The sequence below is a fragment of the Prunus mume genome, linkage group LG1, assembly GCF_029339155.1.
Source record: "Prunus mume cultivar Tortuosa linkage group LG1, ASM2933915v1, whole genome shotgun sequence".
Lineage (NCBI taxonomy): Eukaryota > Viridiplantae > Streptophyta > Magnoliopsida > Rosales > Rosaceae > Prunus > Prunus mume.
The window spans coordinates 24,289,807-24,316,328 of NC_142698.1; the positions used below are offsets into that span (position 1 = coordinate 24,289,807).

The window sequence follows — 26,522 nt, forward strand, 5'->3', positions numbered from 1 at the left end:
TGATGTATAGCCATAGCTTATTTATTACAGTGCCATCCGTCTCTTCTCTCCTGGTCTCAAGAGAGAGAGAGAGAGATGGGCACAAAAGGTGCTTGATTTGATGTGTTCTTTTGGTTATTTGGAAGTTGTCCTTTCGTTCTTTCAACCTTTCATTTTCCTTTCCCTTGTACTTTGCTTTTTGCTTGTGCTGCCTGTATACACTTTCCCATTCAAAATCTCTTTTGAAGATGTGCAACTCTACTTTCAGATTCCCAAGCAAACATGCGTACGAATACTTGCAAACGACCTTTAGGAATTTATTAAGCCCATTTTGTATGTATGTATATGGCTTTGATTGTTAATTATTTTGATAAATAAATATTGAATAAGTTTTATATAATTAGGCAATAAAACTTTTTAGACCCACAATTAAGATATGCTAGACTCACATGTACAAGTAGTTGTCACTTGTATTAGTGATGTGATTTATTACATAGCGTATAAAAAAAACAACTTCATACACATATTTCCTATCTCTCTCATAATGTGTAGGTAGATATCACTTTTGTTAGTGATGTGATTTACCATAATGCGACATGGAATATATAAAAAAAACTTGAATGAAACGGATTCATACTCACCAAATCTAAGTTAAGTGCAAGTCAAATTCAAATAAATACAGTTGGCCCACTTCAAATTGAGTTCAAGCCATTACATGTTAATTTTCAAGGTTTGTGGATCATCATAATAATTAACAAACTAGTGGTTCGATAATGACACTAATGAATTTGACTTGCACTTAACTCAGATTTCACTAATTTCGTGTCGGGTTTGAATAATGTCAGAAGTAAATAACCTTACATACACAAGGGTTGGAAGTTTCTGTTAAACTAAATAACAGTTTTACAGTCCAAGAACAACATATGGTCCTACAACCTGTTTCCATCTTAAAATTTCAAGGTCATTTTTGCAGGGACATAAAGCCTACCCTAGAAGCAAACATTTCTTTTGCTGTTGGATAGTTGGACTGACCCAACCCTAGAAGCAAACTTCATCGCAACCGTTCGTGTGAACATAATCTCTCTATCAATCTCTTTATTCGTATCGTAATCGATGCCTCATTCTCTCTCTCTCTCTCTCTCTCCCCTATAATGTTGGAGTTGATGTTTATGGATCCTAGTGCTATTCTTACACACATATCACTTTCCTTTACTATATTACCCTTTCAGTACCAAAAGAGTCGCGCAACCCAAAACCCAAAACCCACCCCCACAAAAAGCTCTTTGCTCGTGACAGCTTCTTTGGATTTGCATGAACCAACTTGCTGTCCAAAAGCACTTCTATTTCCAAAAGTGCTTCTTAGGGTTCGTGCAGCTCACTCTCCCATCACATGGCCATGGGGAGGGAGGGATGTGCAGCTCAAGCATGTTTTTAGATATTTGTTTGCGCAAGTGGGCATTTGCATGCATTTAGTGGTTTTTTTTTTTGGTGGTGTTATAATAATGGAGGAGGCGTGGCTCTCTGAGACTGAGGGAGCTTTCAACTTCATGGGCACAAATCTCACTTTCAGCATAAAGTGGCTTTTCCCGATTTCGGAAACACCTGCATCTCTCAGTTCCACCTCATTCAATGGTTTCTCTTCCTCTTTTAAGCCCAGACCAGAAGGAAAAAAAAACCCATTTAGTTTTTTTTTTTCTTCTCCTTTTTGCCAATTTCTCACATGTAATTTGCTACTTTCTTCAAAGCCTACTCTAAAAAGTCTAAGTTGTTTCATGAAAAAGAATTGTCTTCTTACATGTAAGAAGACACTCCTCGTTTCTATCAATCATAATTTGACATATATACAAAAATAATTCATTACAAAAAAAAAAAAAAACCTTATGCCATATATGGAGGAGGGGTTGGTGGTTTAGGATTGCAATTAAAGAAGTGATTAATATTAATTAAATGGGTAAGTTGCAAAGTGAGAATGTTGACTTTGTGGCTTCATGCAAAAGTCAGAGCTTTGCACTCACATTATTATTATTATTAACAAGAAGGATCATTGGCATCATCAATAGTCCTAGGTGGGTGTTGATATTTTGTTAAATAATAGAGACAAGAAGGCTGCAGTGCAGAGCACCAGAATCCTGCCAGGTGGTTTTTTAAGTGACAAAATCCAGCCACGTCCCCAAAGCTTTATGCTTATCCAAGAACACAATCCACATGATTTCTTTTAAGCAATTGTCTCAAACTTTAATCTTGCAAGTGATTTCACGAGAAAAACAATAATTATTCATTAAAAAAATTCCCCAATCTGGATTGAGCTCATTAATTAAACTTATTTAATTATTTGTCTCTTCATCATTTAGAATAATTTTTCAATCACTTATCACACTTGCGTGCACCCAATAATAAAAAGTTTATTTGATTACCGGTTTATATTCTCTTATGAAAGGGGGCGTAAAAAGTAAGAGCAAAAGTGGGCGATAAACTTTAATCTATCATTTTCTCAGGAAAAGAAAAATTCTTTAACCTTATCATATATATAAAGTGAAAAAAAGCAAACGTTAAAAAGATGATAAAGTATCACAACAATTAACATATAATCGATTAACGAACCACGAAAGATTCGAACTTGACATCTTTTTTTAATATTTGAAAGAAGAGTAATACTAAATTAAGAACTAGTTAGTAGTGTATTATAATAGCAGTAAACCCCATGCATATTGTAAGAAAGATGATACAAAATCGCAGTTAGTACAATAATAATGCAAGCTTACATGGGCTATAGATTTGGGCGAAGTGTCATTTTGGTGTTCTAATTATCCATATTATGTTATTGTTCGGGTTGTTTTTCATGCAATGCGAGGGAAACTATGATGAGCCAAAGAGGGTGATAATTCCTTGACCATTAAAAAGGAAGCAGAGGTTTTGCCATTAAAAAGATCCCAAAATTGAACGATAAGATTAGGGTTTGATCATGATGTGACACCATTGTAAAATTGTCCATGTAACAAGGACATCAACGGTGATCAAAAGCGGGGAAGAAAATATTGGAAGATCTAATTGGGGCAGTGTGTGGGGGACCAATTCCTATTTTAGACTTCAGAGAGAGGGAAAGATGGTCCCCTAAATAAATGATGGATTTTCCAAATTATGTAAAGATTCTTGATGAACATATTCAACCTCCCACTCACTACGTGGTTGAAAACTACTTAGCACTGTTGCCTTTTAACCTTTGCCTAACCCTACTCCATTTTATCTCCTATTTGTGATGGACGCCCCTAGGGTTGGTAGTATTGTTTTTTGTACAAGTACTAAATGATCGAATGTCGACAGATATGACGGTATATAAACAAAATTTGAATAAATCTAAAATGTTATATTGTTGGACAGACAATCGAAAAATCTTTTTCATTCATGAGAGGTGGTGGGGATTCAATTTAGGACTTTACTCAACCTTGAAAAGAATAATATTGATAGATTAAGGGTTAGTAGATAGAATTATATATTTCATAAATATATATATGTATAAATATTTGCATACAAGTGATATTGTGAGAGAAGAAAATCGAACGCAAGATCTCAATTGCAAGTATTAATGATGCTAAATTAGCTTGAGGTATAAAATCCTTCAATTATGTTGCCATGTTTGATACCCATCATTACCTACCACAACAAAGTGTTTGATAACACAACTGAAATTTAAGTTGTATAAATGTCAGACCAAAAACAAAGCGCTCCATCTATTCTTTCACTTCGTTATCGGTGTGAATCTATCAATAAAGTTGTATGTGACATTTGGTTTGGCGTCTTGCGGGCATATGACTTTGATCTAGGCTCAACTCAATGTTGGGCTCTTCAAACAGGTCCAAAATCAAATAATGGGCTTTTTAAATCGGCCCAAATTCTGAAACATCACTCGACTCAAAATTTGAAGCTCAATTAGGGCCAATTCGCACACAGTGTCAGTGTGCCTCCCTTATCGTTAAAGAAGCCCTAACAAAACAGACCCGAGCTCTCTCTCTCTCTCTCTCTCTCTCCTGCTCTCATCTTCTTCAGTCTTCCTTCCATCTCCTGCTCACCAGTGGCCCCAGGTACTGATTAAAGTTTTCATTTTTGTGAGTTGGGTCTGTCAATTTTGAACTTTTCTTTGTTGCTTTCGCATCTAAACTCGTTTTTGCTTCTGTTTGGCTTAATGGGCATTTGCGAATTGTTCATTTCATTTTCATTTCGGGCATTTTTATTTATTTATAGATTCTGCTTGCTGATTTATTTGTGAAAGCATTGATTTCTGTTTGGAAATGGGATATATTTCATCGTGCTTGCTGCTTTCCGCGCATAATTAGTAGGTTGACTGGTTAATGCTTTTTTCATCTCCCACAGTTCTACTTCTGCTCAAACTTTGAACTTTGGTAGAAATGAAAGGTGTTCGATTTGCTTTGCGATCCTTCAACGATGGCGTTTCACGCCGATTTCATCAGCCACATATGAGAACCCTCTCCACAAATGTGACATCAGGTACTTCTCTGTACAGTTCCGTGTGCAGGACCCTGTTGGTGCCAGTTTTCCATATGGTTTTGATAATTTATAAGTTGAAATTTTGCTTGAACCCCCATGAGTAGTATGGAAATAGATTTTTCTTTTGGAGGTTAAACTTAGGATTTGGTTTGTTTTTTCTTGTAATATAGCTTCTCTATTCCATGAATTACTCAATGTAACTACAAATAAAAGCTTGACACATTAGCTTTTTTATGTGTTAGGCGGTGAAGTGGATGATGAGAACAATTCTAATTCATTTGAATCTCCGGATGAGTTTGAGCGGCGTATTTTCGGTGAAACTTCTGGGGGTAATTTTAGATCAGATGCCTTTTTCACGAAGCTTGATAGGCTCGGGATGGGTCATGATGGACAGGGTTTGAATCCTTCTGGAGGAGGTGGAAGTGGAAGTGGTTCTCATGTACTCGACGGCTTAGATGAAAGTTTTAACACATTATCAGATGGAATGGATGGAAAATTAGAGAAAGCAGCCACCGACTTTGATATTGATTACGAGGAAATAAACCAAGAGGGCTATTCTTACAGACCAGATGTGAATTTTGAGCTAGGAATGACTTATGACCTTAAAGTATGTTATGGAGCAACTTCCCTTTCTTTTCTGCCTTTTCACTTTTATGTTATTGTTATAATTACAACTTGCACTTATTTTGTGGTGTTATAAATGCATAACCTGCATTTGAGATTTGTTTGTCCTGAGTGGAAAAAGAATACAAGTTAGCCTGTCCTGCCTTACCACTGAACCATAATATTTTGCTACAGTGTTGTTCTCTTTATGCCTCGTTTGTCTTTAGATATATCCCCGTCTCATGTACGCACCATGTGGCTCTATGCAGGATCTTGATCTTACTAAGCCAGGAGTGCGTAAGTTTACCCCAAGGGATGAGTTTGAAGTAACTACGAAGGAAGTTCTTAGAAAAGCTGATTTCAGGGTATGTGCACTTGTCAGTCTCTCCAATATATGCATGTAGGATCCTTGTTGCTTTGTATATGTTTGCCTGTTTGGTGAAATGTAAAGGATTGTTTTTATTGTTGATGTCCCTATACCTCTTTTCCCTGATACTCATAAATAGAAGCTGAGGACTAAAATTATGCAAAGTAGATTTATCCAATTTTTTTATAAGGGATAGTCTATCTTGATTGAGACTCAGTTTCAGAATTAAAGATCTAGATATTATGATATTTGGAGCTTGCTGGCTCAGTGGTTGTGAATGAGCTGCATATTGGCAGGTTATTGCACTTGATTGCCTTAAGGCCTGTTTGATAAGCATTTCAATTTTAACTTTTAGTTTTCATTTTTTGTGCTAAGAGTGTTGAGGAAAATGAGAGTGAGAATGGGGGTTGGGATGGGATTGAGAGAGGATGAGGAGGGAGGATGGGAGGGAGGAGTAACAAAAGTGAAAAAAAAAAACTTGAAAGTGAAAACAATTTTAAATAGATTTCAGTTTTTAGTTTTAGTTTTCACTTTTGTTACTCCTCCCTCCCATCCTCCCCTCTCATCTTCCCTCTCATTCTCACTTCCATTTTCCCTCTTTTTCCCCTATACTCTAGCACAAAAAATGAAAACTAAAAACAAAAATTGAAATGGTTATCAAACGGGGCCTTAGGTTTTCTTATTTAATTTTCAGAATATTCTTTATTCTTTATTGAATTCATCAATTGCAACTAATTTTGATTATTAGAAAACTTAAGTTAAAAACTCTGGGCAGGTTGTTGTGATTTCATTATTACTCTCTCTTCTGCTACTAGACATTGAAATGTAGGTTTAGCTGTCCTTTTTTTGTCCCTTGCATCCGTTGAGATCTGAAATCCTTTATCTTATTTCGCTGGTTTTACTGTTGTGCTTGCTTATCTTATTACGTCCTTTGGATGCATTCTTGCACCAACTGTATTGCTCTGTGCAGAATGTGAGATTCCTGGCAAATTTCTTAACAGATGCTGGAATTCTCATCAAAAGAAGCAAGGTAAAATTGAATGCATGCTGAATGACCTGAACTTTGTTGAAGCTGCATTGAAATACTTTTAAGTTCCCTTGTTCCTTGTGTAGACTGGGATCAGCGCCAAGGCCCAGAGGAAGGTCGCTAGGGAAATCAAAACAGCTCGAGCTTTTGGTTTAATGCCTTTCACGACAATGGGGACAAAGTCATTTGTTTTTGGGAAAACTATGGAAGCTCTCGATCAAGATTACGAATACGAAAGTTATGATAACCCTATGGATGCCGATGGAAAAGACCCACTGGGGCCCTTTTAGCTTGTATGGAGGGGATCTTGAATCAGTAGAATTCAGTTGAGAGCACAACTACAAACCTGCCCCTATCCCCACAAGAATATACAGAAGGAGAAGAAAATGATGGAAAAAGATGGGTTCTTATTTAAGGTGAATTCCGGGATGTCAGTAACTCCATGTTTCTGGTTGGTATGTAGATTAATTCGTTTTTATTTTTAGTAGTTGGTATACATTCACTGTAATAACAGCCCAAGTAATTCCCCTTCGTATTTCAAGGCAATTGGGTTTTGGGTTTTCTTACCCAGTAGTTTGCCAATTTGCTGAACTAAGATGAATATTTTGGTACTTTTAGTATATACATAATTGATTCTAGCAAGAACAAAATTGAGTGTGCCGAAGAAGTATATTTTGAGATCGGAATTTGCACAATTTTTCTTCTCATTTTAGGATTTTAAGTTCAAGCAACGATTGTACGGAGGAACATCAGAAACAAGTTTGCCCTATAAAGTCAGGACTTTGATGAGGCGATTGACATGCAATATTTTGCTTCTAGATCATGATGGAGCTTTGGCTCAATTATGAAAAACCATCTTCCTATAGTCCTCGTGAGTTTACGGAAAAGAAGCATTTATATTTTCCGCTTACATTTTTGCATCCTTTTCATAACTATTTGTAGTTGGTTTCAGTTGAATGAAGTTCTTTCCTTTCGATTAAAAAAAGAAAAGAAAAAACCGAATAAAAACGATTAAAAAAAAAACCCCGTTATCATCAAACCTAGTTGTCAACAGCCTTTAAATTTAGTGGCATTTTAGTCTCCCTTAAAAGCATATAGTAATGCTGGAGGGTTAAGGGTTGCTTTCATAGCTCAATTTTGTGATGAATTATTCTCCTCTCATCTATTAAGAAAAAAGAAAAATGAAAAAGGAAAAAAAGGAAGAAACTTAGCCCTTAAACAGTAAGCCAATTATCGTTGTTACTCTCCCAAAATCCTTCACCGAGTTAAGATTTGATTCTCTCGCATGATTGGAAGTGACCAGACTAGCTGACAACAAAGTAAGTTCAGGTTTATCCATTGCATCTCCAGCTCTCAATATTCTAACAACAAAGCTCGGGCTTAATTTTGTCCAACTCGAACCGACCAAAACTAGCTGATTGTTTATTAAGAAATTTTGTGCAGGACACTTTCAACAAGCAGCAATTCCAATTTCATTTTTTTAAAATCTAATTAGTGATCTATGGCACATGCAATACAGTGAAGAAATTTTAATTCTCCCGACTCTCAGGGATTTTCCTCTTCTGCTAGCTAGGCAACAACATAACCAATCTAAAGGGACCACCACATGCTCCACAGCCTGCTTATTATATTCTCTCTCATTTCTAGCATTGTCACCTTCTTCCCTAACCCAAATGCTCCTCTCTCTCCCTCTCTCTCCCAATGAAGAAAAAAAAACCAGAAACCTCCACTTACCATTACCCAAATCTTCATAAATGACACTTGTACATCCACCATCTTCTCTCATTATCACCATCATCTTCACAGCCTTCATATCTTCACTGACACCACATGATAGGGTGGTCCATGGCCTTGGCTTAGCTTCTACCACAGCCATCACATATGGCACTTCCACTGTTTGTGGCATTGTGGCAGACAACCCTACACAGAGCATACAATGCTACCAAAACATTCAGACCATTTCAGTCCAGCCCATTGTTTCTTTTGAAGCCATCTCTGGGGGCAAGACCTTCTTCTGTGGCCTCAGGTCTGGTGGCTTTAGCCTTCTCTGTTGGGACACCAGCTTATCTAGCTCAAGTAGATTCCAACCTAAGCGCATATATCACAGTGACACAATAGCTTTGAGTGATCTGGCTGTAGGTGATGCCCAAGTTTGTGCCCGACAGGTCAACTCCAGAACTGTCAGGTGCTGGAGAGGAGGAGATGGCACAAGAGTGTCTTTGTTTCCCTCACCTGGGGAAGCATTGGAATTTCATACAATCACATCTGGAAGGGGGTTTACATGTGGGATTTTGATGAATGGTAGCAGAGTTCTGTGTTGGGGTCAGAGTAGTGTTGGAGCTGAGATTCAAACAGGGTTTGAGAATGTGCTGATGTCAAGCCTAGTTGTTGGAGAGTCTCATGCTTGTGGGTTGAGTGTGAATGGAGCTTTGGTCTGTAAAGGAAACAACGATTCCGGGCAACTGAACGTACCTTCAAGTACTTCAGCTTTTGAGTTTTCAGGCCTGGCATTGGGATCAAATTTTACTTGTGCTATTCGTCGAAGAAATGGCTTTGTTGTATGCTGGGGAGGAAGAAACAGATTTGAATATGACAGTGATGCTATTGAAAATGTTTCATTTGAGTTGATTGCTGCAGGTTTGGATTTTCTTTGCGGCTTAACAACAAGTAATTTATCAATGATTTGTTGGGGACCAGGCTGGACTAGTTCTCAGAATGATCTTCCACTAAGAATGATTGTTCCTGGTCCATGCGTACAAGGTCCATGTAGTAGCTGTGGTGTGTACCCGAATTCAGAGACTCTTTGCGGTGGTTCTGGGAAAATTTGCAAATCATGCCAGATTGAACTTCCAATTGCAGTGCCGTTGCCCCCAATAAATCCGCCGTCAACACAAGCTTCAGCACCGGCTTCTTCATCATCCATAACCAGAAATAGGCTTTTGTTGGCGTTTGCAATAGTTGGATCAGTTGGGGCTTTTACAGGGCTCTGCACTATTATCTTTTGCCTATGGACTAGAAAATGTGGTTCTTGGTCTAACCATCATGATTCTGTGCAACCCACAAGTGCTGTTGCCCCCAATGCAGGTTCTGCAGTTGGGATTGAAAATGATCCTAATGCTCCACCTTCAAGATCAAGTTCCATCAAGGGCTATATAAGCGGCTCATCATCAAAGCATGGAGACAAGACTGAGTCATTTCACCTAGCAGAGCTGTCCGCTGCTACCAAGCACTTCTCATCAGAAAACAAGATTGGTGCTGGGAGCTTTGGTACTGTCTATAAAGGCAAGCTCTCGGATGGTCGCGAAGTGGCCATCAAGAGGGGAGATACTAGTACCAAGACCAAGAAATTTCAGGAGAAAGAGACCGCATTTGATTCCGAATTAGCATTGCTGTCCCGGCTTCACCACAAGCACTTAGTGAAGCTAGTGGGATCCTGTGAAGAGAAGGATGAGAGACTTTTGGTTTACGAGTACATGTGCAACGGTTCACTTCATGATCACTTGCATAACAAGAAAAATGTTGAGAGAAGTAGCAGCATTGTGAATTCTTGGAGAATGAGGACAAAAATTGCATTGGATGCAGCCAGGGGAATTGAGTATCTGCACAATTATGCTGTGCCAACAATAATTCACAGGGACATTAAGTCCTCAAACATTCTTTTGGATGAAAATTGGACTGCAAGAGTATCTGATTTTGGACTGTCATTACTGGGACCGGAATGTGACCAAGAGATCATGTCATCGAAGGCGGTTGGAACAGTTGGCTACATTGATCCTGAGTACTTTGTATCAAATGTTTTGACAGCAAAGAGTGATGTCTATGGCTTTGGGGTGGTGTTATTGGAGCTTTTGACAGGTAAGAGGGCTGTGTTCAGATTCAGTGAAGAGGGAACAGGTCCAATGGGGGTTGTGGAGTATGCCGGGCCGCGGATGATGGCGGGGGAGCTGCAAAGCATTTTGGATCAAAGGGTGGTGCCGCCAGATCCGAATGAAGCTGAAGCAGTTGAGCTGGTGGCTTATACTGCCAGACATTGTGTGAACTTGGAGGGGAAGGAAAGGCCTAGTATGACTGACATTGTTGCCAATTTGGAAAGGGCACTTGCTCTTTGTGAGGATGAACGTTTTAGCTTCTCTACCACCACAATTTCCCTCCCTTCATTGTGAAATTTCATCCAAAAACAGTATTCATTTATTTATTTTTCCTTATTAATTCTATACCAAATTTTTTTTCTTCACCATTTCGGCTTATATATGATTCTTAGTTTCACGATTTTTGCCATGGTAAAGATTAAGGAATGCCATAAAAGTGATATAGTTCACGAGAAACTATTTAATAAATAAGGCGTATACACTTTTCTTTCACAATCATATCATATGATAAATAATATGAGTAACATATGATAAATAATTAGACGATGAATAATTGTACAAAAAGGGGCGTATACGACAGTCCACTATAAAGTTATTGCTAACTTTAACATACACAATAGGCCGGTGGTCTAGTCACTTGACATGATGGCCCTATCTTCTTGGTTGAGGTGCATAGTATCTCTTATCTTTTGCCTCCTGAATGTTGGCTGGTCTGGGAAGCAGTGGGGCATGAAGATTTTATTAGTGATTCCAATCAAAAGCATTATCCTATTCCTCTATATTGGGATACAACTTAAGGAATATTTATGTATCATAATAAAAAAAGTAAGGAATTAGAGAATTTAGGAATCGGAGAACTACTAAATCGGTATGGGAAAAATCATTCTCATTAAGCTGTTTATTAAACATATGGAATTAGTAAAGGAATGGGGTTAATTCCCATTTTTATTGTTTACTAATTTGTATGAATCAGAATTCAAATTAATTTGATTACTAAAATGTCATGCACATTTTCACCAAAGCACATATATAATTCTCAAATTGGCTAACGACACCAAACTAATCCTGCAGCAAACTAGTAAGGCTGTGTAAACATGAGGAATCAATATGCTGAACAAGATGAATAATAAGAGCTCAGTTCAATGATAATGTTAATAACACCTTTGTTCAGAGCCAATTTCAAACGAAAATATTTCAAATAATAATAACGTGCATAATCTTCATACGATTAAATACATAATCTTCATTCTACCAAAAAAGAGATATATAATCTCCACAAAAGTCTTTATCCATGATTGTACTTTGTTTTGTGATGAATGTGAAGACAAAAGATAGAAGAAGAAGAAGAATATAGATTTCATAGCACAAGGCGCAGGAGAAGTCAAGAATGAAAATCATTCTTTTTTTTGGAATTCTAGTTACTTGAGCTAGTAAATTTTGCACAGGCAATTCAGGTTTAAGGACCAATCTTTGCAAACCATTTTCCATACGATGTTGTTTCAGAAAATTAATTTTATAATTAGCTTCCACAGAAAATCATATAAAGGGTGCCAGTGGCTGCCTCCTTGCCTCAAGAATCATATAAAGAGGTTTTGTAGTTGTTTTTTACTTGGTCGGAGGATGTTTTAAATTTGATTTACGTGAATGTAAGATCGATATATATGTATGATTTGATACCTTGATTGGTTATGAAAGTATAATTTTGATATTAATATTCTTACAAAAATAGTCTTACAAATATTAATATTCTGTTGTTTATAAATAAATAAATAAATAAATAAAGTCTTTTAATGGCAGTCACGATAACAATTTTCTGAAAAAACAAATGTATGGCTTTTGAAATATGCAAATTTTAATTTTGTACTTGGCTGTTTGAAATCATTTAAATAAAAAAAAACAAAAAGAAATTAGGAAATATTGGCTTTTGAGTTTTGAATCCCAAGTTGACCCCAAAAAAAGAAAAAAAAAAAAAAGACTAATGAGTCACACTAGTTGTAAAACGCGGGGCCTGCGGCGGCTGCACCGTTTGATCACAGGCTGTACAACCAGCTGAGTGCTGATGAAATGATGAACGTGGGATTATAAAATAGGCTAAACTTTTGGTTAATTGATTATGTGAAGCAATAGGAAACAATAACCTATTACCAATGTGATCAAGACATGGTCATTCAAATCATTGTTTTATTAAGTTGTATTAGGTGGCTTAATTACATAAAAATTAAGAGACACATGAGAATGTCAAAGGCTAATCATTGTCCACCCTCCCTCTTGAATCAAGAAAAAGACAGGTTCAATGTTACTATTTACCATAGGCCATAGGCACAATTTTTAGCACATATTATCGATATATGCAAATCTCACGATGCATTGACTTATGTGTAGGCGATTATCCTCAACATCACTCGTATGATCTATTAAAAGAACATATATGATTTACTTATTACATAAAGTTAGTTGTGAAGAAAAAATATATGAGAAGCTGATTTCCACTCATCTTTTGTTCACTTACACTCTCATTGTTAGAAATTGTATATTTCTACTCATCTTTTATTCACTTACGCTCTCTTGTGGGAAATTGTATGTTATAGTAACACTTATTACAAAACATAAGGTAGTGTAAGTAAACAAAAGAAGAGTGGAAAAATAAGCACCCTAATATATGTGACATATGACACTTATAGAGCATCAATAAATAATGCACCATTAATGACGACGAAGAAAATTGCACTCCGTGTTTGATCAACTAGCTCTTTTATCTAGTGACACTTTTCTTTCCATGGTTGAAAAATATGCCGAATACAAATAATTAAAAAAACTTCTCATGTCTTGAATTGGAAGGACTCTAACACAATGTGGCTAAGATAAAAGAATTTCTTGTGTATTAGCAGATGCAAGTTTAGCATGTAATATTGAACATGGATTACAGGAGAGGCATAGCATGAGCAATACTTATTAATTTATTCAGAATAGTCAAAGTCAAATCCCATCAGAAGCCTCACGGATTTATACCTTTGGCCTCTTCTATTATGCAGAGGAACAGCTCGGATCCCAGTTCTGAGCTCTGGAATTGGGAGACATGTTTGGCCACCAAAGTCATGTTTCCCAGAAGTGTCATATTCTTTGACTTCAACTCGGAGCACAGCCAGTTCTGGAACACTCAATGGGAAGATGAACTCCTTGTTCCATACTGGTATCCACTGGTCCTCAATTGGCGAGGTTTCCATCATTTTTGTATCATTTGGCACTCCAGCAATTCCAACCTACAAACACACCAAATTAAGCTTTCTCTTACCAGACTGTTAATCTGAACCATACCATACGTGCGTTCAGACAAAAGTATATTAATCAGTTGTCTAGATTGTTGCTTTGACAACATAATATGTCAAACTGTCTGTGACATGAGAACATTTTACTATGTTACGTATATTGGTAAAGTTCTCTTACTAGGTACAAATGTAGACTTACGTCTAGATTGTTACGTGAACAACATAATATGTCAGAATATCTGTTTGGCAAGAGAACATTTATGGGGGATGTATATTTGTGAAAATTTTGGTAACATACCCTCACAAAAAAGTCCGGAGGAGAATAAAGATCAAAGTGTGTGTGGTGGAAATCTGAATGCCATCCTTCACCCATGTATACTTTTACCTACTTGTCAACAAGAAGGTTATGGAGAAAGTTTGTATATATTTGAAAATAATAAGGGAGTGGCATGGTTACAAGTTTGATCAGAGATTCAAAGCACCTTCAAATTTGTCTTGACCGGTAAGGGTTCATTAGGATCAAAAGCCTCATTATTTGGGCCAAGGGCCAGTAAAAAATCAGGTTTCTTCACATAACCACAGCCTCCATTGGCTCTGAACATTCCATTCATGATCCAAAGGTGCTTTCCATATCCCTTTGAGAAGAAATTCACTATTGTAAGATAAGCAGGAATTGAGGTGAAGTAAAAGCAGGATTCCCAGCAAACAACTATAAGCTAGTTATTTAAAAAGTTAGCTAAAAGTTACAAAAGAAGCCTAACTTGCATATTGAATGCCACCATTTGAGCTCCATGGGTCCATCCAAGCATAGGATCATAATTTGATGAGTCTAAACGTGTACCCTTAGGATACACCCTTAACAAATTTCTTTGTGTAAACCTAGAGAAAGATTAATTTAAGCACAATTGATCATTTAGACGGTGAAGAACATTAAGAATTTAAGAGTAGTTAACATGAAAACCAGTGTAATGTCACCTGACAATATCGGATCCACGGGTTCTGGTTGCATTTTCCAGTTCTTGCTCGCTCAAGCTAAGACGCCGGACCTTAATTGGTCGATATGCCATATATCAAGCCCACCTTTCGGCTTCCCTGCATGAATTGCAATTAACTGCTTATATTCTGGAATGGCATTCTCCTCATCTTCATCCTGATCATCTTGATCATCTTGTTCATTGTCCTGCTTTCAAGTGTGTAATGATATACATGATTCTTGGTTCACTAAGCAAATGTGTTAGCACAATGTACACCAGTGTTCACATGCACCTTAATACCTTGTTATCAGTGGCTCCCGATTCCCTAGGTCTCTGAGATTCATGATACTCCGGTGGCTTGGTCGAAATCAGAATCCTTCTCTTCAATGAGTCAGGTGAAGGGAATTCCATTATGAATTCTGAACGAGGGCTGTATAGCGTGTCTCCAAATGTTTCTTTGACCATCTACAATCACATTTGAAAAAAGAAGTTCAAATCACAATTGAAGTGGTGCATAAAAAAGAATCATAAGATGGGGAGCCTAATTAAGGTATGAATTCCTATTCACCTTGGCCACTTTAGCTTGAAGATTTGAAGGTAGGTGGTCTTCAAATGTTATGACAACAGGGTATTCAGAAGCAATAAAAGCATTATCCTTAATAGCACGCAAACATTTGATGAATTCCACTGGACTAGTAAGAGTCCTAAAGGTTCAAAGAGATCAAATTTTGTTATGCAAATATGACTAACTAGCGTGGACTGAGAATTAATAGTTTTCCAACCCAGACCATGTTCATAATAGAGTTTGAGAGCAACCACAAATTAAATTCATACCCTCCGTGACGAACCTCCACGCCATTTTTCTTAGAATTCGGCCACAAATCTAATTCGATAACTCTAACACCTTGTAGCAGTGCGTTTATAATTGGGTGGACACTGCTGTCACTGCTGACTTGATTTCCTGTTAAGTAGGAGTTGTGGCCGGTAAATAGAAAATAATGAGCCAATGGCGCATTCATGTCATGGTGCACCTGAATCCAAACACAGCTGTTCTCAATTTTTGGATCATTAAGATGCATAAACTAATGCAGAAACTGCAAACTAATATTTTTTTTCCAATCATCTTCATAGTTTGCATGTTCCTTAAATGTATAAATAAGTCAGAAAGTTTCATCGCTCTGAACAGTGAATGCTTTACTCTATATATGAAATTGAAACAATACAAGGTTTGATGAAATTACCTTTGAATAGAAAGGAGGATTAAGGTCACCAAGGAGATACCGAAAGAAGGCATCGAGATGGAGACCCTTTCTTTGAAAGATGTTGAGATGCCTGAGACTGTTGAAAATGGCCTGAGCATCCTCCTTGGTGGCATTGGGTTCTCCTTGAAACTCAATCAGAAAATTCTGAAGGTTATCGATCGTTATGGTGCCATTTTCGGCGTACTGATTAAACAGGTTCTTTATTTCTTCAGGAGGCTCAGCCACCTTGAGCCTAAATATTCTCTTGAAGCAGAAGCAGACCTTGAAAGACTGCTTATTGGACATTTTTGAGACTGGCAGCTTGTGATGATGCCAATAGTTTTCTCTAGATTCTGTTTATATGAAGAGAGAAAGGAAAAACTTCATTAAGTACATCACAGCCTTGTGCATGAAGAGACTTACCGTGGAACTCACATACATCAACGGCTGACAAGCATTTGGAATTTCCTGACAAGAACTTATAATTTACTTGAAATTCTTAGGCATGGCTTTGCAGCAAAGTCAGAATCTGTGCTCATGCAAAGCTTTAAAATGACAACACTCCACTTTCCCTACTCTTTATGTAATTAATGTCATATATACACGCTATTGTTAGTATTGTATGGCAATTCGTATATCAACCCAACTTTTTCTTGGTCCACAAATAAAGAGAATGCTTCTCTCATACCTGGCTTTCTCGTCTGTATATTCTCTTTTGTTTTGCAAATTGCATAAAAAAGATCTTTACATCATGAGGCCTCCAACAAAATATACCCTTGCTTTCTTTTTAGATCATTAGCCAGACTCTGTAACCAAAACATATCTATGCCATGGAAAGTAAATTTTCTTTTACTGAATTACATGACACGTTATTACCGACCTGTACTCGAGCTATGTGATTGACAGTTGAGTTGTTAATTTCTTTAATCTGGACAATGTTGCTACTGCAATTGTGGGGTAGGAGAAGGAGAAGTTTGACAATCAGGTTGAAAGTTAAGTTTCACCTAAACCATAGTAGATTTTGTCCTTTAGATCTGCAGGTTGAACGGTTCCTTTATTGAGTTATACCAAAGATGGAATTGTCCCTTAAAACATAATTGAGAAAAAGAAAAAGGGAAAAAGGAAAAGGAACAAAAAAAGGCTGTCATTATATGCTTCTATAGACCATCCACTTCCAAAAAGAAAAAAAAGAAAGAAGGGAGAGAGAGTACCAAACAATCTTTTACAATGAGCAAAATAAACAAAACTTATAGCAGAACTACAGGGGGCAACAGAATAAAAATGAACCGAGGAAAATTCGATGAGCAGAACCAAATGCTCAGATGAACTCAAATTGCATTAGAAGCCTTACTGAGTTGTATTTTGTTCCTTTACGGTCAAAGAGAGGGACTGCACAAATCCCTTGTCTCAATTCAGACACTGGCAAACAGGTTTGGCCACCAAAGTCATCCTTCTCAGACATGTCATACTCATGTACCTCAACTCGAAGCAAAGCCAATTCAGGAACCCTCAATGGAAATGTAAACTCTTCCTCCCAGACTGGTGTCCAATCGTCCTCCTTCTTCTTAGTTTTCTTCATTATTTCATCAGCGGGAACTCCTGCTATGCCAACCTGCCTCACAGATTAAATGGTAAATAGAAGCACTAAGAAGTGTGTATCACTGCATTATTATTAATCAAGCACTAAAAAGCATACATTATTTGGTTTACCAGTAGACTGACCAAGGTAATCATTTGAAAATAAAACACAGACCATCTTACCCTGGTGTAGAAATCCGGTGGGGAATATAAATCGAAGTGTGTTTGTTTGAAATCCAAATGCCATCCATCTCCCATATATACTTTGACCTGTCAAGAAACATAATTAGTTTAAGAGTCTTTTAAATGAGAGGGGATAAAAACAGTCTTTGACAATCAACTTACAACTTTACATCCAGAGAAAAGGAACAGAAAATGTGGTCACCTTTAAAGTCTTCTTTACTGGCAATTTTGCCTTAGGATCAAAGATCTGATTATCTGACTCGTTCATAATAAAATCAGGCTTTTTCACATAACCACAACCCCCATTGGCTCTAAACATCCCATGCATCAGCCAAAGAGATCTACCATATCCCTGCCATTGGACCAGAGAAATGTTCATTTTCTGTCTCAAAAATGCTACCAGTTTTCTTATCTTGAAATATAATTGCAAAGCATTATCTTGGTGACTGGGAAGAAAAAATACAATCAAAACAGGAGAAAGTTATAAGAAAAAGAAAATAACTTTTTTTCGGGACAGAAAGGTAAGAACTTTAAACAACCTGCATATTGAATGCAACCATTTGAGCACCATGCATCCAACCAATAAGTGGCTTGTAGTTGGAGGAGTTGAACCGAGTACCTTTTGGGTACACCCTTAAAATGTTCTTCTGGGTAAATCTATGAATAACATTGTTACAGTTTATAGTTGTTCAGTTGGATAACATAGATCAAATACCAAGTAAACGAAGATTTCACTATTGAATTCATCACATGAGGGAATCATTCGGCACCTCATTGTGCTAGGAAAACAAAATGTACCTAACAACATCTGTTCCATGAGATTCAGCAGCCTTTTCAAGTGCTTGTTCACTCAAGCTAAGGCGTCTAACTTTATTAAGTTCAACTTTTAGTGCCTCCTTTAGACCACCCTTGGGTTTCCCAGCATGGATTGTAATTAGACGTTTGTATTCATGTTCTCCTGTTGAGAACGATCCACGATTACTGTGACTGTTATCCTCACTTGAATCACTGTCACTCTGCAAGACAATAGAGAAAAATTTAATCACCTAAGGGCAGGACATCAAGCGTAAGTGATGCTAGCAGTAAATTTTTTTTTTTCTCAAAACACACCGTGTCATCATCTTCGTGTTCTTCTGTAAGCTCTGAGGGTTCTTTCCCCCATAAGTCTTCCTCACTCTTATGTGAGTCATGTTCCTTTTCATTGGCAGTTTTAGCCTTGCGGTACTCCTCAGGAGGTTTGGTAGAAATAATAATTCGGTACTTAAGTTCTTCCGGTGAAGGTAACTCTTTCAAGCAATCAGATTCAGGGTAAAACAACATCTCCCCAAATGTCTCAATGAGCATCTGGAAATGAAGAAATTTGCAAATTTTAAACAGTAATTATAGTAAGAACATGATTTATTACTCATAAATAAAAAAAGGAAAAGAAAATCACCTGTGCTACTTTAGCTTGGAGATCAGGGGTAAGATGGTCTTCAAGAGTTATGATGACAGGGTATGGAGATTCAGAAAATGCATGCTCTCGAATTGATTTCAAGCATTTAATAAGCTCCACAGGGGTTGTCAAAGTCCTAGATTCACAAATACACACTTTAAATATCAATCCCATGAGTTGGAACACTAGGCTTTCATAGAAATATCGACTAAGAACAGCAACAAAAAGTATTTAGGCTGAAAATAGAATGCTTTAAAACAGAGTTGCCTATCTTCAAGCTTACTTATGATGCACAGGCTTAAATATATTCAATGAAACTCATGATCATTAAGACGATTTCACTTTGAAGTCCGACGAGGTACCATTAGATTGGAGATAATTAGAGTTACCTTCCATGAAGAACATGCACATTGTCCTTTGTGGAATTTGGCCAAATATCAAGCTCCACCACTCTTACACCTCTCTTGAGTGCCTTTATGATTGGAACATCACTGCAGTCACTGCTGAGCTGATTTCCAGTCAGGTATGAATTATGACCTGTATATATGTAATAATGGGACAATGGAGCTGTCATATCCTGATGAACCTGAAACAAATTACCAAAAGCAGAAATTTGCAAATTGTCTCAATCAAAATCAAAGAAATTATAAAATGCACTTGTTCAATAAAGAAAACACTTCTTTAATAAATTCATATCAATAAAACAGGGCCACAAATTTGCTAATGAATTCAAGTAAACTAGCCCAAGAATTTAGATGTCAAGATATTTGATATGCTGATGAGCATTGCTAGATTAAGAGCTATCTATGACAAGTCTCTAGCAGCATGTAGCAGCATGTTGCACACGTGTCAAATTGGAATTTGTCCGCAAGGAAGATTCTTCCACTCAAGCTAGCTATGAGCTGACGGAGTTTCAATATTTACATTCTTGCAGTTTCCTAAACTTTCTCGGGAAACAAACAAAACCCAGAAAAGAAAAACCCAATACCTGATCTCGAATGGGGGGGTTGAGATCGGGAGAGAACAAGTAATGGTGGAAGTCGTCGAGGGTGAGAGTGCGCCTGCTGATCAACTTGGCAATGTGGTGCCTCTTCTGCAGCACCTGCTCCACGATCCGCTCGGCGTCGGACGCCGCCGCACCGCAGCCTACGCCGCCGTCTGCCTGAAATTCCAGCAAGAAACGCTGCAGCTGCTCCGCTGTCATGTGGGTCCCTCCCTCGGCGTACTTGTTGAATGCCTCCTTGACGTCCCGCGGTGGCTCTGCCTCCGTCACCCTGAACTTCCTCGTGAAGCACATGCACATCCTGTAACTCCCCATCGACCTTAACCAATAATTTACACAACAAAAATCAGAGCTTTTGAGAAATGGCAGACAGAACAGGGAGAGAAACAGAGACAGAGAGAGAGGTTTAGGAATGTAAAGGGGTTGAGCTTTGGGGGGTTTATATTCTTTATTTATGGAATTGTGATCGTCAGATGAAGTTAGACAGTCGACAGCCTTTTTATTTTCTTTATTCATGGAAAATTTTGCCGTTTTGTTTGGCGCCTTTTTGGTTTTGTTTATCTTTTTTTTTTTCCTTTTTAAATCATCACGTATTAATTTTGATTGATGTTGACGGTTGGCTTAATGGGAACTTTCTCCATGGAGGAATATGCAGTGACGGTCTCATGCGAACTATTAACAACTCTTGAGCCCCGAAATTAATTGAATCAACGGTTCACAATTGTTTCTGTGTAATTGTATTAATTAAATTTAGTGACAGTTAATGTATAAATATTTTTATCAACGATTCATATTCGTTCACACGTAAGTCATGACCCACGGTTAGGTGTAGACACAATGAGAAGTCAAGAAATAAGCTAATCTGTCCATGAGAAAAGATAGAGATCTGATAATGTAGAGACAGGACAGGAGGTCAAAGAACTCTTTCTATTTTTTTTAATTAAAGAAAATTTATCACGAGATGCACGTTGGTTTTCTTTTACTGAGCCATGCAATAAAGAAACACCAGAGTGAGTAAAGATCTGGCCCATTCCACCTGGTTTTATAGACTTACATTATCTTTGGCGTCATCAGCAAAGAGGAAAATTAAAAACAATAATAAATGATGTAATAATCAAATGATTCGAAGACAAATAGAACAATAGAATGGCTTGGTGATAGGATCATTTTTTTTTGACACTATGTGCGTACAGGAGGGGTGAACTTGAGCATAAGACGGCTCCTTTAGTCAACTGACCTAACTAGCGGCGGAGCCATTTAAGGTGAAAGATGGCCTTGCCCCAAAATTTCTAAATTACTTTATATATTTACATATGTAGTTTTGGATAAATGGTGAGAGGAAGCTCAAATATGTATGTATTTTTCAAACTGATATTCATATTTTGGCTCCCGTAACTTTACAATTCTAGCTCTATTGGATCACATTCATAGTGATAGGACTATTATATATATGGAAACAAAAAATGATTTTGCCATTGGAATGAGGAGAACCAAATGCTCTCAGATGAACTGAAATCGCATTAGAAGCCTTATTGAGTTGTATTTGTTTCCTTTACGGTCAAAGAGAGGGACTGCACGAATCCCTTGTTCCAATTCAGAGATTGGGAAACAAGTTTGGCCACCAAAGTCATCCTTCTCAGAAAGGTCATGCTCATGAACCTCAACTCGAAGCAAAGCCAACTCAGGAACTGTCAGTTGAAATGTAAACTCTTCCTCCCATGAAGGTGTCCAAATGTCCTCTTTTTTCTTGGTTTGTTTCATTATTTCATCTGCAGGCACTCCTGCTATGCCAACCTGCATTACAGATATTATTAGCCATTAAATACAAGCCCTAATTATTTATTGTTAATCAAGCGCTTAAAAGCATACATAACTAATTATTTGGTTTGCCAGTAGGACACAGACCATATGTCTTTTTATATCTTTTTTGGTCATTCATTAGGGAGGGGGAGGGGGGAGTTTTATATTAGGTTGCCTCAAGATTGTCTCCAATGTGAATCGAACCCGGGTGGACTTACCCTAGTGTAGAAATCAGGAGGGGAATATAAATCAAAGTGTGTGTGTTTGAAATCCAAATGCCATCCATCTCCCATATACACTTTCACCTGTCAAGAAACATAATTGACTTTAAGATTCTTGTAAATCAGGTTAATTCCAACTTCACATGCACTAAAAGAAAAAGGAACAGAAAATGTGTTCACCTTTAAAGTCTTCTTTACCGGCAAGTTTGCCTTAGGATCAAAAACCTGATTATCTAAATTCTTCATAACAAAATCCGGCTTTTTTACATAACCACAGCCCCCATTGGCTCTAAACATCCCTTGCATCAGCCAAAGAGATCTACCATATCCCTGCCATTGAACCAGATAAATGTTATGATCTAGTGATTGTTGGAGGAAATAAAACTAAAAGAAAAAATAACATTTTTTTTTAGGAAGACTGAAAGAACTTAGAACTTTTAACAAACCTGCATGTTGAATGCAACCATTTGAGCGCCATGCATCCAACCAATAAGCGGCTTGTAGTTGGAGGAGTTAAACCGAGTACCTTTTGGATAAACCCTTAAAATGTTCTTCTGAGTAAATCTGTGAACAAAAATTGAAGTATAGTCGGTTCAAAAGCATCGATTAAATACCAAGTAAAAGATGTCATTGTGATAGAGAAAAAGGAAAAAGGACCTAACAATATCCGTTCCATAAGATTCAGCAGCCTTTTCAAGTGCTTGTTCACTCAAGCTAAGGCGTCTAACTTTGTTAAGCTCAATTTTTAGTACCTCCTTTAAACCACCCTTTGGTTTTCTGGCATGGATAGCGATTAGATGTTTGTATTCGTGTGCTCCTGGCGAGGACAATCCACCAATATTGCCGCCATTGTTATCCTCACTTGAATCACTATCACTCTGCAAGGTAATAGAGAAAAATTAATCACCTAAGAGGTATGACATTAAGCATGTAATTGGTGTTAGCATGTTCATTTAAAACACACCGTATCATCATCTTCTTCATGTTCATCTGTATTAAGCTCTGATGGTTCCTTCCCCCATAAGTCTTCTTCCTCACTCTTATGTAAGTCATCTCCCTTTCTGTTTGCAGTTTGAGCCTTACGGTACTCCAGAGGAGGTTTTGTAGAAATAATAATTCGGTACTTGAGTTGTTCCGGTGATGGAAACTCTTTCACAAATTCCGATTCAGGGTAGAACAACATATCCTCAAATGTCTCAATGAGCATCTGGAAAAGCAAAAGAAAAATAATTGCAGATTTTAAATAGTGATTTTAGTAAGAAGGTGATTTATTACAAGTTACAACTGATAAGATAAATAGAAAATCACCTGTGCTACTTTAGCTTGGAGATTCGGGGTAAGGTGGTCTTCAAGGGTTATGATGACAGGGTATGGAGATTCAGAAAATGCATGTTCTTTAATCGATTTCAAGCATTTAATAAGTTCCACAGGAGTTGTCAAGGTCCTAGATTCACAACAAGACACTTTGAATTAATATTTATCTACTGAAAATAGAATGCTTCAAAAATCAATGTTGGAGGTAGATTGGAGATAATTAGAGAATTTACCTTCCATGAAGAACATGCACATTGTCCTGTGCGGAATTTGGCCAAATATCAAGCTCCACCACTCTTACACCTCTCTTGAGTGCCTCTATGATTGGAACAACACTGCAGTCGCTGCTGAGCTGATTTCCGGTCAGGTATGAATTATGACCTGTGTATATGTAGTAATGGGACAGTGGAGCTGTCATATCCTGATGAACCTGAAACAAAATATCCAAGGCACAGAAATTTAAAAAATTGTCTCCAAATCAAAATAAACGAAATTAAAAAATGCACAAGATGCAGTAAGACCTCATGATCAAGAAAACAGAGCCACAAATTTGCTAATGAATTCAAGTAAACTAGCTCAAGAAGTTAAATCGCAAGATATTTGATATGCTGATGAGCATTGCTAGATTATGAGCCATCTATGACATTGACAAGTCTCTGGCAGCATGTTGCACATGTGTCAAACTGGAATTTGTACGCAAGGAATATTCTTCCACTCAAGCTAGCTGGCTAACAGAGTTTCAATATGTACATTCTTGAAGTTTCCTATACTTTCTCGGGAAACAAACAAAACCCAGAAAAGGAAACCCAATTAGTAAACAAGAAAAGTGAATTAATTACAGAAGAGCTAGCTACGTACTACCTGAGCTCGAATAGGTGGGTTGAGATCGGGAGAGAACAAGTAATGGTGAAAGTCGTCGAGGGTGAGAAGAGTGCGCCTGCTGATCAACTTGGCAATGTTGTGCCTCTTCTGCAGTACCTGCTCCAAGATCCGCTCGGCTTCGAACGCGGACGTGCCACCGCCCTCCGCCTGAAGCTCCACCAAGAAATGCCGCAGCTGTTCGGCTGTCATGTGGGTCGCGTCCTCGGCGTACTTGTTGAATGCCTCCTTGACGTCCGACGGCGGCTCTGCCTCCGTCACCCTGAACTTCCTTGTGAAGCATAAGCACATCCTATAATTCCCCATCTATCTTGATGAATTAATAATTTACACACACAACGAAAATCAGAGCTTTTTAGAAATGGCAGAGAGAGAGAGAGAGAGAGAGAGGTTTTAGGAATGTAATTAAGGGACTGTGTTTGATCAAGTTATAGACGGAGAGTTTTTTTATATTCCTTCTGTATTGATCTCTGCCGTTGTTGTTTGGCGCCTTTTTTGGTCTCCTTATTTTCCTTCGCATTAAAGTTGTTAAATTGTGATGGCTTTGATGTATGACTGCATTGTTGCACCTTCCACTAGGTTGGAATATAATGCACTAACGCCAGTCGTGTGCGTGAACCAGAATAAGTCTTTTTTCACAATCACTTAATTTGAAGATATAAAGGACGTGGAGTGTGGCCTAGTAGTTTGCCCTCCCCCTTATCACCCAGCTGCTCTGGGTTCCAAACTTCCTTTAGAATAGAATATCGTTGTAACTCAAAAAAGGTAATTTGAAGATATAATTTGGACAAAAAGTTTACTGTGATCGACGTCCCACATGTGCAAGTCTTTTTCATGTCCAGTTTTATTGTTGTAATAGTCTCATGCATTGTCTCACTGTATCAATGGTTGACAATCGTCTGTACACATGCCAGAGTAATCCGCAGTTAAGTCTAAGCACAATTAGAAGCTAAGAAAGAAGTCAATGATGTCCCTCAGAAAAAGAAATGAAAATAGTGATTTTATAATGTAGGGAAGGTAAGGGACAGACGGACAATAGCTTTCTTTCTTCTTCTTCCGATTCTTTTCTTTTTTTTTCTTTTCTTCTTTTATAATTTAAAGAAAAATAAAGTTTATCACGACATGAAGGGACATGTGGGTTTCTTTTAATGGAGTGATTATAGACGACTAAGGACTGAGCCATGCAATAAACAAAGACCAAATTAAAAGATTGACCACCCAAGGCCAAGGGTACATCTGGCTCATCCCATGTGGTCACATCAGCTATGTAGTAAGTATGAACTAACATTATCTTTGACTTTGATTAACAAAAGGAAACGAGTATTAAAACTAAGGTTGGTGTCTCTGAGCTAATTATGACAAAATTAAGGTTGATTGGAAATGGGCAAAACTATAAACATCTGTTAACATTGAGATCATATAACAAACAATTTATCCAATTCATTGAGCCTTCTGAGACACAAACCACTGAGCTCCATGATTTAACATGATCCTAAAAAAGAAGACTAGATCAGTTAAAACTATGAGACAACTACTACTGGTTCAATGGACAGAGCTGCATCAATTGCACAATTTAAGAGCTAATGAAAATGCTAAATCCGTTTTCTACTACAAACACTCAAATATGTTTCACATATAGAACTCCAAGGACATACATGTAAACTGGCCAAACCTCTATTTCCTGGGTTAATCTCTCAAACCAGAAGTTTACATTAGCACACAACTCACAGACTTTTGAACCTGAATTCCACGATCACATGGCTTAAGATCATTTTCTATGAAACCAAGCATGTAAGAACCCACCAAGACATTTAAGTACGGATGATTCATTCAATACAGAAAAACAAAAAAGAAAAAATGAGATTCACGGAAGAATAAGGGAGAACAACTTATGAGGTAATAACTCAAAGTCTTCCATGCACCCCAACTTATGTGCGATGGGGTTTTCGTCGGGTTGGGTGTGTTTAAGAGGAAGATCTATGAGTGAAGAGAGAGCTAATAACTCAAAATCTGTTCATTTAAAAGGCTAAAAAGCCGAGTAATGGATTCGAAAGCTACAGAGCAGAAACAAAGACTTGACCCAAATTTAGGAGATACAGACAGGGCAAAGGATACCAATTAAAGATGTCAAATGTTGAATTTTAACTGTCCTAAAGTAATATCTTAAAGTTGTCTTGCTTCTTCAGGCTCAAAGGATACCAATTAAAGATGTCAATGTTGAATTTTAAATCTAGCATGACCGAATTCAACTGTTAGCAATCAAACTTAACTTTGATACAA

The 26,522-nt window shown here is 37.5% G+C and overlaps 4 protein-coding genes and 1 pseudogene across 8 annotated transcripts; 2 read left to right on the plus strand and 3 right to left on the minus strand.

Moving 5' to 3' along the window:
* The first annotated feature begins 3,926 nt into the window (after nt 1–3,926).
* LOC103320935 (Ribosomal protein S18) lies at nt 3,927–7,129 on the plus strand. 2 transcript variants are annotated; one of them, XM_008222677.3, is made up of 6 exons: nt 3,927–4,058; nt 4,381–4,482; nt 4,725–5,089; nt 5,355–5,450; nt 6,423–6,482; nt 6,566–7,129. In XM_008222677.3, exons 2-6 carry the CDS (start codon nt 4,383–4,385, stop codon nt 6,767–6,769), a joined length of 825 nt encoding a protein of 274 aa, XP_008220899.1. In that variant the 5' UTR covers nt 3,927–4,058; nt 4,381–4,382; the 3' UTR covers nt 6,770–7,129. The 2 variants fall into 2 exon arrangements, with proteins under 2 accessions (XP_008220899.1, XP_088907104.1); XM_089050978.1 differs by having other exon boundaries at nt 3,933–4,058; nt 4,348–4,482.
* A 758-nt stretch (nt 7,130–7,887) lies between these two features.
* LOC103320924 (putative serine/threonine-protein kinase-like protein CCR3 pseudogene) lies at nt 7,888–10,713 on the plus strand (annotated as a pseudogene). The gene has a single exon (XR_016126323.1). The product of XR_016126323.1 is annotated as a putative serine/threonine-protein kinase-like protein CCR3 pseudogene (transcript).
* Nucleotides 10,714–13,205: 2,492 nt separating this feature from the next.
* Nucleotides 13,206–16,272, minus strand: LOC103320905 (phosphoinositide phospholipase C 2). Its single transcript, XM_008222658.3, is given in 10 exon segments — nt 13,206–13,608; nt 13,913–13,999; nt 14,097–14,249; nt 14,376–14,493; nt 14,590–14,671; nt 14,674–14,794; nt 14,889–15,053; nt 15,157–15,292; nt 15,423–15,619; nt 15,830–16,272. Coding segments are annotated over 10 exon segments (1,668 nt in total). The 5' UTR covers nt 16,136–16,272; the 3' UTR covers nt 13,206–13,305.
* Nucleotides 16,273–16,971: 699 nt separating this feature from the next.
* Nucleotides 16,972–20,603, minus strand: LOC103320896 (phosphoinositide phospholipase C 4-like). The gene is made up of 9 exons (XM_008222643.3): nt 20,014–20,603; nt 19,415–19,611; nt 19,026–19,161; nt 18,701–18,934; nt 18,389–18,606; nt 18,130–18,247; nt 17,793–17,942; nt 17,591–17,677; nt 16,972–17,441 (listed from the first exon to the last, which is right to left on the minus strand). Exons 1-9 carry the CDS (start codon nt 20,542–20,544, stop codon nt 17,148–17,150), a joined length of 1,965 nt encoding a protein of 654 aa, XP_008220865.2. The 5' UTR covers nt 20,545–20,603; the 3' UTR covers nt 16,972–17,147.
* Nucleotides 20,604–21,361: 758 nt separating this feature from the next.
* Nucleotides 21,362–26,390, minus strand: LOC103320887 (phosphoinositide phospholipase C 2-like). 3 transcript variants are annotated; one of them, XM_008222636.3, is made up of 9 exons: nt 24,225–26,390; nt 23,597–23,793; nt 23,358–23,493; nt 23,014–23,256; nt 22,707–22,927; nt 22,496–22,613; nt 22,230–22,379; nt 22,047–22,133; nt 21,362–21,822 (listed from the first exon to the last, which is right to left on the minus strand). In XM_008222636.3, exons 1-9 carry the CDS (start codon nt 24,546–24,548, stop codon nt 21,529–21,531), a joined length of 1,770 nt encoding a protein of 589 aa, XP_008220858.2. In that variant the 5' UTR covers nt 24,549–26,390; the 3' UTR covers nt 21,362–21,528. The 3 variants fall into 3 exon arrangements, with proteins under 3 accessions (XP_008220858.2, XP_016651205.2, XP_016651206.2); XM_016795719.2 differs by having other exon boundaries at nt 24,222–26,390; XM_016795720.2 differs by lacking the exon at nt 24,225–26,390 and adding an exon at nt 23,885–24,208.
* Nucleotides 26,391–26,522: the final 132 nt, after the last annotated feature.